At 41.4% G+C, this 9699-nt stretch overlaps 1 protein-coding gene across 1 annotated transcript; it reads right to left on the bottom strand.

The window, feature by feature from the left end:
- Positions 1–1252: 1252 nt before the first annotated feature.
- FOS (Fos proto-oncogene, AP-1 transcription factor subunit) lies at positions 1253–4287 on the bottom strand. Its single transcript, XM_026664412.2, has 4 exons — positions 4124–4287; positions 3233–3478; positions 2807–2914; positions 1253–2686 (listed from the first exon to the last, which is right to left on the bottom strand). The coding sequence occupies exons 1-4, from the start codon at positions 4262–4264 to the stop codon at positions 2078–2080; spliced, it is 1104 nt and encodes a 367-aa protein (XP_026520197.1). The 5' UTR covers positions 4265–4287; the 3' UTR covers positions 1253–2077.
- Positions 4288–9699: the final 5412 nt, after the last annotated feature.

Raw genomic sequence — 9699 nt, 5'->3', positions numbered from 1 at the left:
AGGATAACTTTTGTTAGAAAATATGAGGTGATTTGCAAGAGATTCTCACATCACATCAACTAACAATGGCAAATTATTTTATAAAGAAACTTATTTTGTCAGAGTATTAATTTTGTGAAATTTCTGGACAACCATCCATGCCCTCTTCTGTTTCCTTCCCTAAATTCTGTTTTTCTTCATTCTTATTGTCAACACTCCATCATTATTTAGCTCATCCAATAATATTCTATATCCAAACCCATTCATGTTCACAACACAGCTCTTATACACTTAGCAATGCATAGGCTTGCTCATTATTTTGGGAGCCTTACTAACATACCATATGCTCATTAAGAACTATTGCATTTTTCAAGCCAAGATTTGCACCAAGCATATTGTTATCTACCTTTTATTTCTCAGTAAGCCCTACACTGACTTTTGGCATTCACCACCTGAGTTTGTAATTGGAAGAGTGATCTGGCAGGTATAGATATATACACAGGTTAATATACACAGGTATATTAACAAACAAGACATACACTAAGAAGTGATAAATTTTAGGTGGTTATGTTTCTAAACTGACTGTACCTTGTTAGTTTTTCTGGTCAAAAATAGAACCGTAATTTAGCATGGGAATTATCTGAACAATTACTAAAACTCTCCACCTTTCCCCCTATTTTTTCCTTTTGCTTCTTACATTTCATTTTTGGTGACAAATGAAGGACATGAGGCAGAGGAAAATGAAACACTGCGTAGCTGTAGGAAACAATCAAGATGAAAGAACAAAGTTAGATATGTACAGGGAGAGGGAAACAAACAGGAAGTGTGATGTGATGAAACTGTACTTATCTGAACAGAAATGATCACAAGGCTAAAAGAAATATAATTTTTTACTATATGATGGTTACCTATCCTTATTAAACCAATGTTCTTTACTAATAACGCAACTGACATGTGCAACTGACAGAATATGTGCATTTACTTGGAGGTATATTCTACTTAAACAAGAGCATGTTTTCCTATGTTGTGTGGTTAGGAATTTGTACTGTCTTAGCCTTAGGCACATGTTGAAGCAACAGGACTATTAAAGCTGCAACATGTTTAAGATGAAAGGGGATACATAGCCAAAGGATTAGTTTAATACTAATTTAATACTATGTTTATTAGCTCAATCCTTTTGAGGAAATCACAGATTTAAATATGCAATGTATTATCTCCCAGTTAATTTCAATCCATTCTCAGATCAGTTTTATTGTAAAGAAACCAAAGAGCCTTTATAGCATTCAAGTTAAATGCTTTTATTGACAGGATCTTGAACAGTAAGCAAACAATGCTTAAGTGTCATTCAAATTCACTTTTCCACATTTCAACCTCAAGGTAGAAAAAATAAATATAAATATTCATAAATAAATTAAAAACACAATAAAACGTTTTCATGGAAAACTTATGTCAAACCATTCAGACCACCTCAACGATGTATGATCAGTTAAAGTTACAATGGACATTAATGAACAAAGAACTATAGTACGTGGACAACATAGCTAGCTATTCATTAATCTAGAAAATGAAATTGTGTTTTTCGCAGTTAAGTTCGACAATTGCTAAGTGATCAAAACACAATATTGCCTGGAACACAGTAGTTATTGTTAATCAGCTGCACTAGATACCCAGCACCATATCAAAATTCCAATCATTAAACCAACAGATTAATTAGCTAATGCTAGTGAATAGTAAGGAGGGAAGGGAGTCACCAACCCAGCCATGTTGAACATGCTATGAAACTGCTAGTTCTCATGGGTGGGGACAAGACAGATTCCATGCGATTTGCTACATCTCTGGAAGAAGAATCGGGCCTTGTGAGAGGCTGCGAAGCAGTCCTTTCAGCAAAGTCATTTCACTCCAGATGGGCTGCCCGCACCTCACGCCAGCATGGAGGCGCTTCGTCTTCCCCAGGCCTTGGGACTCGGAGAGTGGCTCCTTTGCGGCCTAAGCCCCCATGCAGGAACAGCAGCAGCAGCAGAATAGCGGCAGCAGCGAGACGGGGTAGGAACGATGATTTCACCCAGCCCCGCGATTATTGCTCGGGGACTCGGTCCCTTCACAAAGCCAGCAAAGTAGGAGAGCTGAGGGAGTCGGAAGAGGGCTCGTTGCTGCTACTTCCTTTCCTATGAGCCGCTGCGCAGCTAGGGAAAGAATCGGTCTCGGGGTAAGTGAAGACGAAAGAGGAGGTGTAGGTGCTGGGGCAGGGCGTGCAGGTCACCACCGGAGTGCAAAGGGGCTCCAGATCCGCGGTGGCCACTGCCCCCAGGGGCTCCCAGTCCGCGGCGTAAAAGGAAGAGGAGCCGGACAGATCCATGTCGGGCATAGAGCGCGGCGTCCCGCGGGCGGAGCGGTTGAAGAAGTCATCGAAAGGCTCGGCCTTCAACTCCAAGCCACTGCTCTCCTTCGCAGGCTCTGCCCGGATCGGCTCCGGCAGTAGCGGGAGGGCGAAAGCCGCTTCTTCGGACTCGGGAGAGCTGGCCACGGGCGGGTCGGCTAACAGGTCCAGGGAAGAGACCGCCAGCTCTTCTGAGAACTGTAACTCCTCGGGGATCTTGCAGGCAGGACGGTGAGCGGCCAGCACGAATTCCAGCTTCTCCTTCTCTTTGAGCAGGTTGGCGATTTCTGTCTGGAGAGCGGACTTCTCCTCCTCCAGTTGGTCGGTTTCCTGCGGACACACAGAAGGGGAGGGACAAGTCAGTCAGCTCCTGGGCGGAAAAAAGAGCCGGAGGCAGGAAGGCAGGGGCATAGGGAGCTCAGCCGGCGAGCGCTAGCCGGAGATACTCACCGCTTGCAGGGTATCGGTCAGCTCCCTTCTCCGGTTGCGGCATTTAGCGGCTGCCATCTTGTTCCTTTCTCTCCGAATCCTCCTTTTCTCCTCCTCCTCTGGCGTCAGCTATGGAGAGAGAACAGCGTGCCCGTCAGTTCTAGTACCGGAGCCCGGAAAGTGCCTGTTCTCCCTTTATCTCCGCTTCAAGGCTCAGCTATGGAACGCAAGTCTTACAAGCGGCTCAGTAGAGCCAACCGAGCCGAAGTATTCTTAAGGGGCAGGTCACCTCCTAGCAGAATTATTTCGGACCTCCGTGCAACTGCCCTTCCCTTCCTAAGGAACAGTCAACTACGGGCTAAATATGCCTCTTTTCTCGCCAAGCTTAACCCATAAGCCAGAACTTTCCCTCTCAACTGCTTGTCAGGCAAAAGGTAATGTACACACCTGTTCAACTTTGCCCCTTCTGCCAATGCTTTGCCCTCTGTTCCCAGTCGTCTTGACTATTCCAGCTCTTGGGTATCCACCAGTTTGAGAAGCATTGAGCCCATAGGGATGGGTGCGATTCTGCGAAGGGGCCACCGAAGAGCTCAGAGTTGGTTGGACCATCCACTGCAAGTCAGGACTTGTGGAGATGGCAGTCACCGTAGGGACAAAGTTAGTATTGGAGGCAGCTAAGTCCGTGCAGAAATCCTAAAAGACATAAATCAGGAAAATTAATGATTAAAAGAAACCGGGAGAGGCGAGGGCAGGGAGAAAGCTACGACGCACGCTGTGGTCGCAATTCTTGCCCAAGATAATGGTGGGTTATTTTGAGCTCGGCCTGCAGTCCCTTGAGCCGCATTAATCAGACGCTGTTAACACCATCAGCGAGCTACACATGAACAGGGGCTTGTTAAAAATATCTCTGACGTCCGAGCTGACGCAAACGTCGCTCCGGAGTCTCCTGAATGAAGTCGCGTTTTATCAATGAAATTGTTTTACGCACCCACTGCTAAGCACGGCTACCGGATTCAGGTCCCTCCCCACTCCATGAATCTAGTTGTATTTAAGAGGAGCCAAAACCAGAACCTCCCCCCCCCCCTCCGCTGTCATAAGAGACTGGTAGTCCCTATGAGAAGGTACAAGAAACAACACTAATTGCTGCATACAAAATATCAGGAAGAGAAAGGCATGCATCGCGTGCCGGTCAGATCAACTCTTTTGAGTCGCCGTCCGCTTGCATTAAATGTTACTGCCGATTATTCTTGGCCACCGGACCCGACAAGGATAGAGAAACAGTCACGTTCTTCCTACCCCAACCCACCCCCAGCCCAAGCCACTGTCCCTGTTCCTCACCTGTGTGTTAACAGGCGAACCCATGCTGGAGAAAGAATCCGCGGGAGAGGGATAGTAGGTGAGACTGTCCCCCGCCGGGGAAGCACTACTGCAGCGGGAGGAAGACGCGTCGTAGTCAGCGGTGAAGCCTTGGAACATCATGTCGGAGAGCCTGGGATTATTATACAAACCCTTCAGGGTGGTATATCTATCCCAGATTAAAATCCGAATGAGGCGAACAGGTTACTTGTAAACTCCAGTTACTTCCGTGCCTTATCTCCTTCGAACACTGCTTAACTCTGTCCTGGAGTAAAGCGCTACCTCCGCCTTTTATGAATAAAATCCTTAGGAAGGGAAGGGCAGTTGTACGTCACAAGGGAGGAGCGTAGTAGGGATCACGAATCTATTTTAGGTGATCCAAAAATTGTATGCGAGCATCAGAACTTCTCTCAGCGTAATCCAGAAGCCCTCTCTAATGGATTGTGATGCTTCAATAAGAAGATTCGTGAGAGGTCTCGACTTTTAAAAGTCTAGGAAGCCGACTACAAAGTCTTCGGCTCAACCTAGCTTGGAAACCCAACTGACGTAAATATCCTTATATGGCGTATAACATCCTGTGCAGGGGTGTGACTGACGGGAACCGCTCGAGGGCTGTGGCCAAATGGGATGGTGCGTGTTTGTGGTAACGGCAGGGGGAGTAAAAGTAGCAGCCGCAGCAAACGGATTATGCCTGCAGAATTGTGTCCATTTAGTGCTGACCAGACACTGACATATGACGCTTTAAAGAGACAGAACTTTAATTGTCTATTTAGCTCATGACCTCCACGAGAAGAAACACTGAAGCCTTTGCCAAGATCGAGCTGAGACTGAATTCTTCCTCTCGAAAGATTTCTAAATCACTGAACTTTATGTACAGTATTTATTTTCTCAAAATTTTCATAGTTTTTACATAACACCTGTTTTTACATAATACCTGTCTAGAAGATCCTCGCTCTCCCTGCTGGAGGAGAGGAATGTAGTATACCACTAAAGTTAAGATTAGGATAAGAATTAAGTAAAAATGTTGGATAATTTTTCACTTGATTCCAAAATCATAAGTTTTGGAATTCCATATTCAGGCAATACTGAAAAATAGCTATATTGGAAAATGTTTGCTCTTATAAACAGTCATTTATGTTCTCGGTTTATAGCAGTTTTCATCAGTCTTCATTTATAACTTCAGACATCAACAGATAGTCCTTCACATGCTTTTACTCTATCCTACATACTCAAAATTATCTCTTGTCTGGGGCTAAACTTGCAAGGATTAAATAAAAATATATAACTGAGGAATCTTGGGCTGGTCACACACTCTCAGTCCAACAACTCATAGACTATTGTTGTGGAGAATCTTGTATTGTGCTAAGCACATACAATTACAAATATTGATACAGCAATATTTTCAAATCCATAGTTATTTAGGAAAATTTAAAAATATGTTCACAATTAATACTTTCTAGGATCAACAACACTCATATTACTAAACCAAAATTCAGTAAGAATATGTACCTCAGACAATTTACATTAATTCATTTTTTTCAGGGATTAAGTCATTTGTAAATTGGTTACAGCTACTTTATTTTTAAATAACCATTATAGTAATTTTAAAAAAAATACTGCAATCCTTAAAGTTGAACAATTCTTATCTACTTACTTCCTAATAAGGAACATAATTTGAAACTTTTGTACATTAAATATTCTTAAGGATAAAGTTTCACTTGGTATTATAGAAAATAGTTTGCCTATGTATATGCCAATAGGTTTTTTTAATCACTCTCTCTTTTGCATTGTTTTTTAAAAACATGTTTTCACCCACATGCTATATAGAAAGTATAATAGAAGAGTAGCATGTAGCTCAGTGATAAGATCAGTGTAAGATGTCTATCTAGTGGGTGAAAAGTTATCAAAGAGAAGATACACAGTCTTTACAGCCAATTGTAGATTTATGTAGACAGTCAGGTCAAGTTCACCTCTTTCATAATAGTAAGAGGATTACTATTCTCATGAAAGATTAGTTTTCATATTACAGAGGTTGTTTGGGTTCATGCAAAGGAACATCATTGGCTCCATTCTATGCAGTTACAAAACTTCATTTGCTTCAGCAGTGTCAGCATTTTACTGTGTAATAATAATGTACTAAAATGCAGGAAAAGAAATTGTTAGCATGTGAATAGGTTATTCAGAAAAGTATTATTAAACTAATTTATAACTCACTGATTTTGAAACTGTTTCAAAATTGTCTGTGAGTTCACCTTTACACTTTGCAAATAAAATACAGTCCACCTCAGGTAGTAGTTTTAAAGTGATTCACTTATAATGTCTAGCCAAACTGTTGCTTTCTGTAAGCTCCAACATACCCAGAGAGTTTCAGTTGAGGAAATGAGTCTTTCAGAAACAACTGGCTTGCTGCCCCATTTCAGTGCTCAAAGTATAGCACTTTTTCTGTGGACAGAATTCCTCACCTATAGATTGTTTCATCTTGATGTTTCATTTTACTGTAGAGTAAAAAATAAGACAAGATGAAGACCAAAATACTTGAATGGGTGAGCTCCAACTCTGCCTGTTTTCTCAATTAGCCACAAAAAAAGTTAAAAATGAGATAATACTGTCGATTTTACTTTGCAGGTGGTGGAATTCACTCACTAGGAAGTCCTGATTGCAATCAGATTTGAAAATGTCAACAGATTAATCAGCAAATTGTTTAGAAGTTGTGTTTCTATTGGGTTAATCAGGTTTCAAATTACACACCACACTTTCTCACATAAGGTTAGTAATTCTGCTATATTATGATCTGTTTCTATAATGGGAACTAATTTTTATCACTTTATTGTGCTGCTATACATTCCTGGTTAGGGTTTTAAACATGTGTATAATATTGATCGTTCAGCTTATTACCATAGGAACCTTTTTATTGTGATTACGGATAATTTCCGTTTCTCAACCGAATTGTTTCTGGATGAAGTTCTGGATTAGAAGCAATAGCAAACACGGATGGGTATGTATGGAAAATACAGCCTAATGTTCCTTAATGTTGACGGGAAAGGGCGGAGGGGCCGGGGATAGACAACCATCCTGCACGTTTAAGATCAATATAATCACGAGACATTATATCATACAAAGGCGCTTTCTAGAAGAGCTGACTTGATCAACTTCCTTCAATTCTTCAAAACGCCAGCCAAATTTGGCGATTTATTGTTAACAGAAGATCCCAGAAGTTATGCATCGTCGGGGAAGACAACCCAGGCTCAGATGTGTCCAATTCTGCCCCCAGCGGACGCGAGGATATTTGGGAAATAGCCATGGAGCTGCGGTAACAAGCCGCGGAGATTTCTCTTTTCCCGGAGCTGCAGTTTGTTATGATCCTACTGTTTGTTGCAGGGGAAGCCCAGAACCACCCACCATCGCGCAGAGTTGACAGACAGGCCGGGACTGGAGCCAGCTCGCTCTCGCCCGCCGTGGGAGCCAATAAGGAAACCTCAGGGCCGCGGCGGGACGAGCCTGGCGCTGTCGCGTGTTTACAGCAACAGAGAGAGCCCCTCTCTCCTGGGCAGTTTCTAAGCAGGGGAGGAGCTTCTCGCCGCCACCGCCGGCTGCGATTCCTGTTGCCTGAGCTCATAGGGCCAATGCAGAAGCTGATGTGGCCGCCGCTGAACGAAGCATTTTGGGCCTTGGAAGCGAAGGGAATTGGGCCAGCTGCTATTTTCAGGTTTCCTCGTCACAGCCTGTGACAGAAGCCTTGGAGTGGAGCGATTCTCCTCTTGGGCGGGGCTTGAAGACCTGGGCCCAGCGATCCACTTTCTCGCTTCCCAGATTACTTGAATTAGATCAGACCCCTGAGGCGGCTGCGGTTAACTTCAAACTCTGAACGAAAGAAATGGAGTAACTCCTGCTTTATGCAGTTCGTTATTTTGCTTATTCGCAGACACACTTCATCAGCTGGGCACCCGAGCCGCCTTTTCACCCGAAGAAAAAGGAAGCCTGGTATTGACGAAACGCACTTATTAAATTCTCATTTCTCCAAGAGCTCCAGGCGGCTAATAAAACCGTTTAGTTTTACAGATATCTCTTAGATAACACACTGGTTACCAGCTTCAGGCAGCAAATTTCAAGTGTCGTAAAAGGACAGCAACGTAACACGTTATTGTTAAGGATAAATAATACTTCTGGATGTTCTTCCCTTTGGCTGTCTTTGATTAGTGCAGTGACCTGACATGCCTTTTCTCTCTTGTTTATAATCTAAACTTCTCGTTAAATTTTATTTCCCTTGAGAAACCTGCTTTATAATTCTTGATAGGAATACATTGTAGAGAAGCACGATTTACATGAAATTGCTATTTAAAATTCCCTCCTATGCATTTTAAAAAAAATTCCCATTAAGATCTGATCAACAGAATACTATGGATTTTAAAACTAAATACTTATGCTGAAAGCAGGCTTTACAGTAGGGTTATCTTATTAAATAATAAGACATGATTGAATTATTTGATCTCAAAACTCAGAACTGATGCTTGGTTATGATGGAATTGTTTTGCTTTTGTCAATAAAATCAATATTAAAATATTGTGATCTCATTCTCTAGTGTGCAAAGAATTGGAAATTACACAATAATACATATAAAAGCTTATATTACAGATAGCAATTAATAATAATTAGTATTAGTTATTTAAAATTAAAATGCCTATTAAAGTAAAAGTTAGCTGGTGATTTGAAAACAATACACTCAAATATTGTTCTGCCTTGATACCCACTTTAAAACAATGAATACAGATAGAGTAGCAACAAGCATTAACTTTTCAGTGTTTAAGAAGTTGCTTTCTTAGTTGAACTATGAAAGAAAATATTTTTATTCATGATATGTCCAAATGTATGTTATATCTCATGGATGAATTACATTTTTCAGGCCTTTTTGAAATGTATTCTTAGCTACAAGCTTTCTGGATACATAGTTGGTTAAGCCAGTTTTGGAGACAAGTACAGGTCTCAGCAGGCCTGTCATATGGCTAGAAAATGAGATTTTTTGCTTATCCTTCATGTTCCAGAAGAAGAGAATCCAATGAAGAATTGCCCAAGAATCCCATAAATCCTAATCATTACTGTAACAGTTGTCATAGAATTAATTTAACAAGAATTTTAAATTAGTTACTAATTTATTTTGCCTTCATGGACCTCTTTCCTTCTGCAATATAAATCTGAACAGTTTTCAAGGTCTACAAAAACATTTCAAAACCTTTAGAACAATTCAGTTTCATCATGTTCCTATACTACCATTTTGCTTTTTCAGTATGCTCTTAATCTACGAAATAACACATCAAGCAATTTCCAAGATTTTTCTTGATTCATCAGATAAATATGATTTGGCATGTCTTCCTACCAAGTGGGAAATTAATAAAGACTAAACTTTGCCTAAATATTTTCTAGCAAAGACTGGGAACATATGCCACTTCTATAGCCATAATTGCATAGTGTCAGTCACGTGTCACCCATCCACAGTAGAAAAGCAGGATGTGGGTAGTCAAATTGCAGTTAATACACTTCCTTATTACCATAGGCATGGAAAA

The sequence above is a fragment of the Notechis scutatus genome, chromosome 1 (genome assembly GCF_049901735.1).
Source record: "Notechis scutatus isolate UNSWTSFEM ecotype Mainland chromosome 1, rNotScu1.2, whole genome shotgun sequence".
Classification (NCBI taxonomy): Eukaryota; Metazoa; Chordata; class Lepidosauria; order Squamata; family Elapidae; genus Notechis; species Notechis scutatus.
The sequence above is the reverse complement of the archived record's forward strand: the minus strand, read 5'-3'. Positions and strand labels throughout refer to the sequence as shown.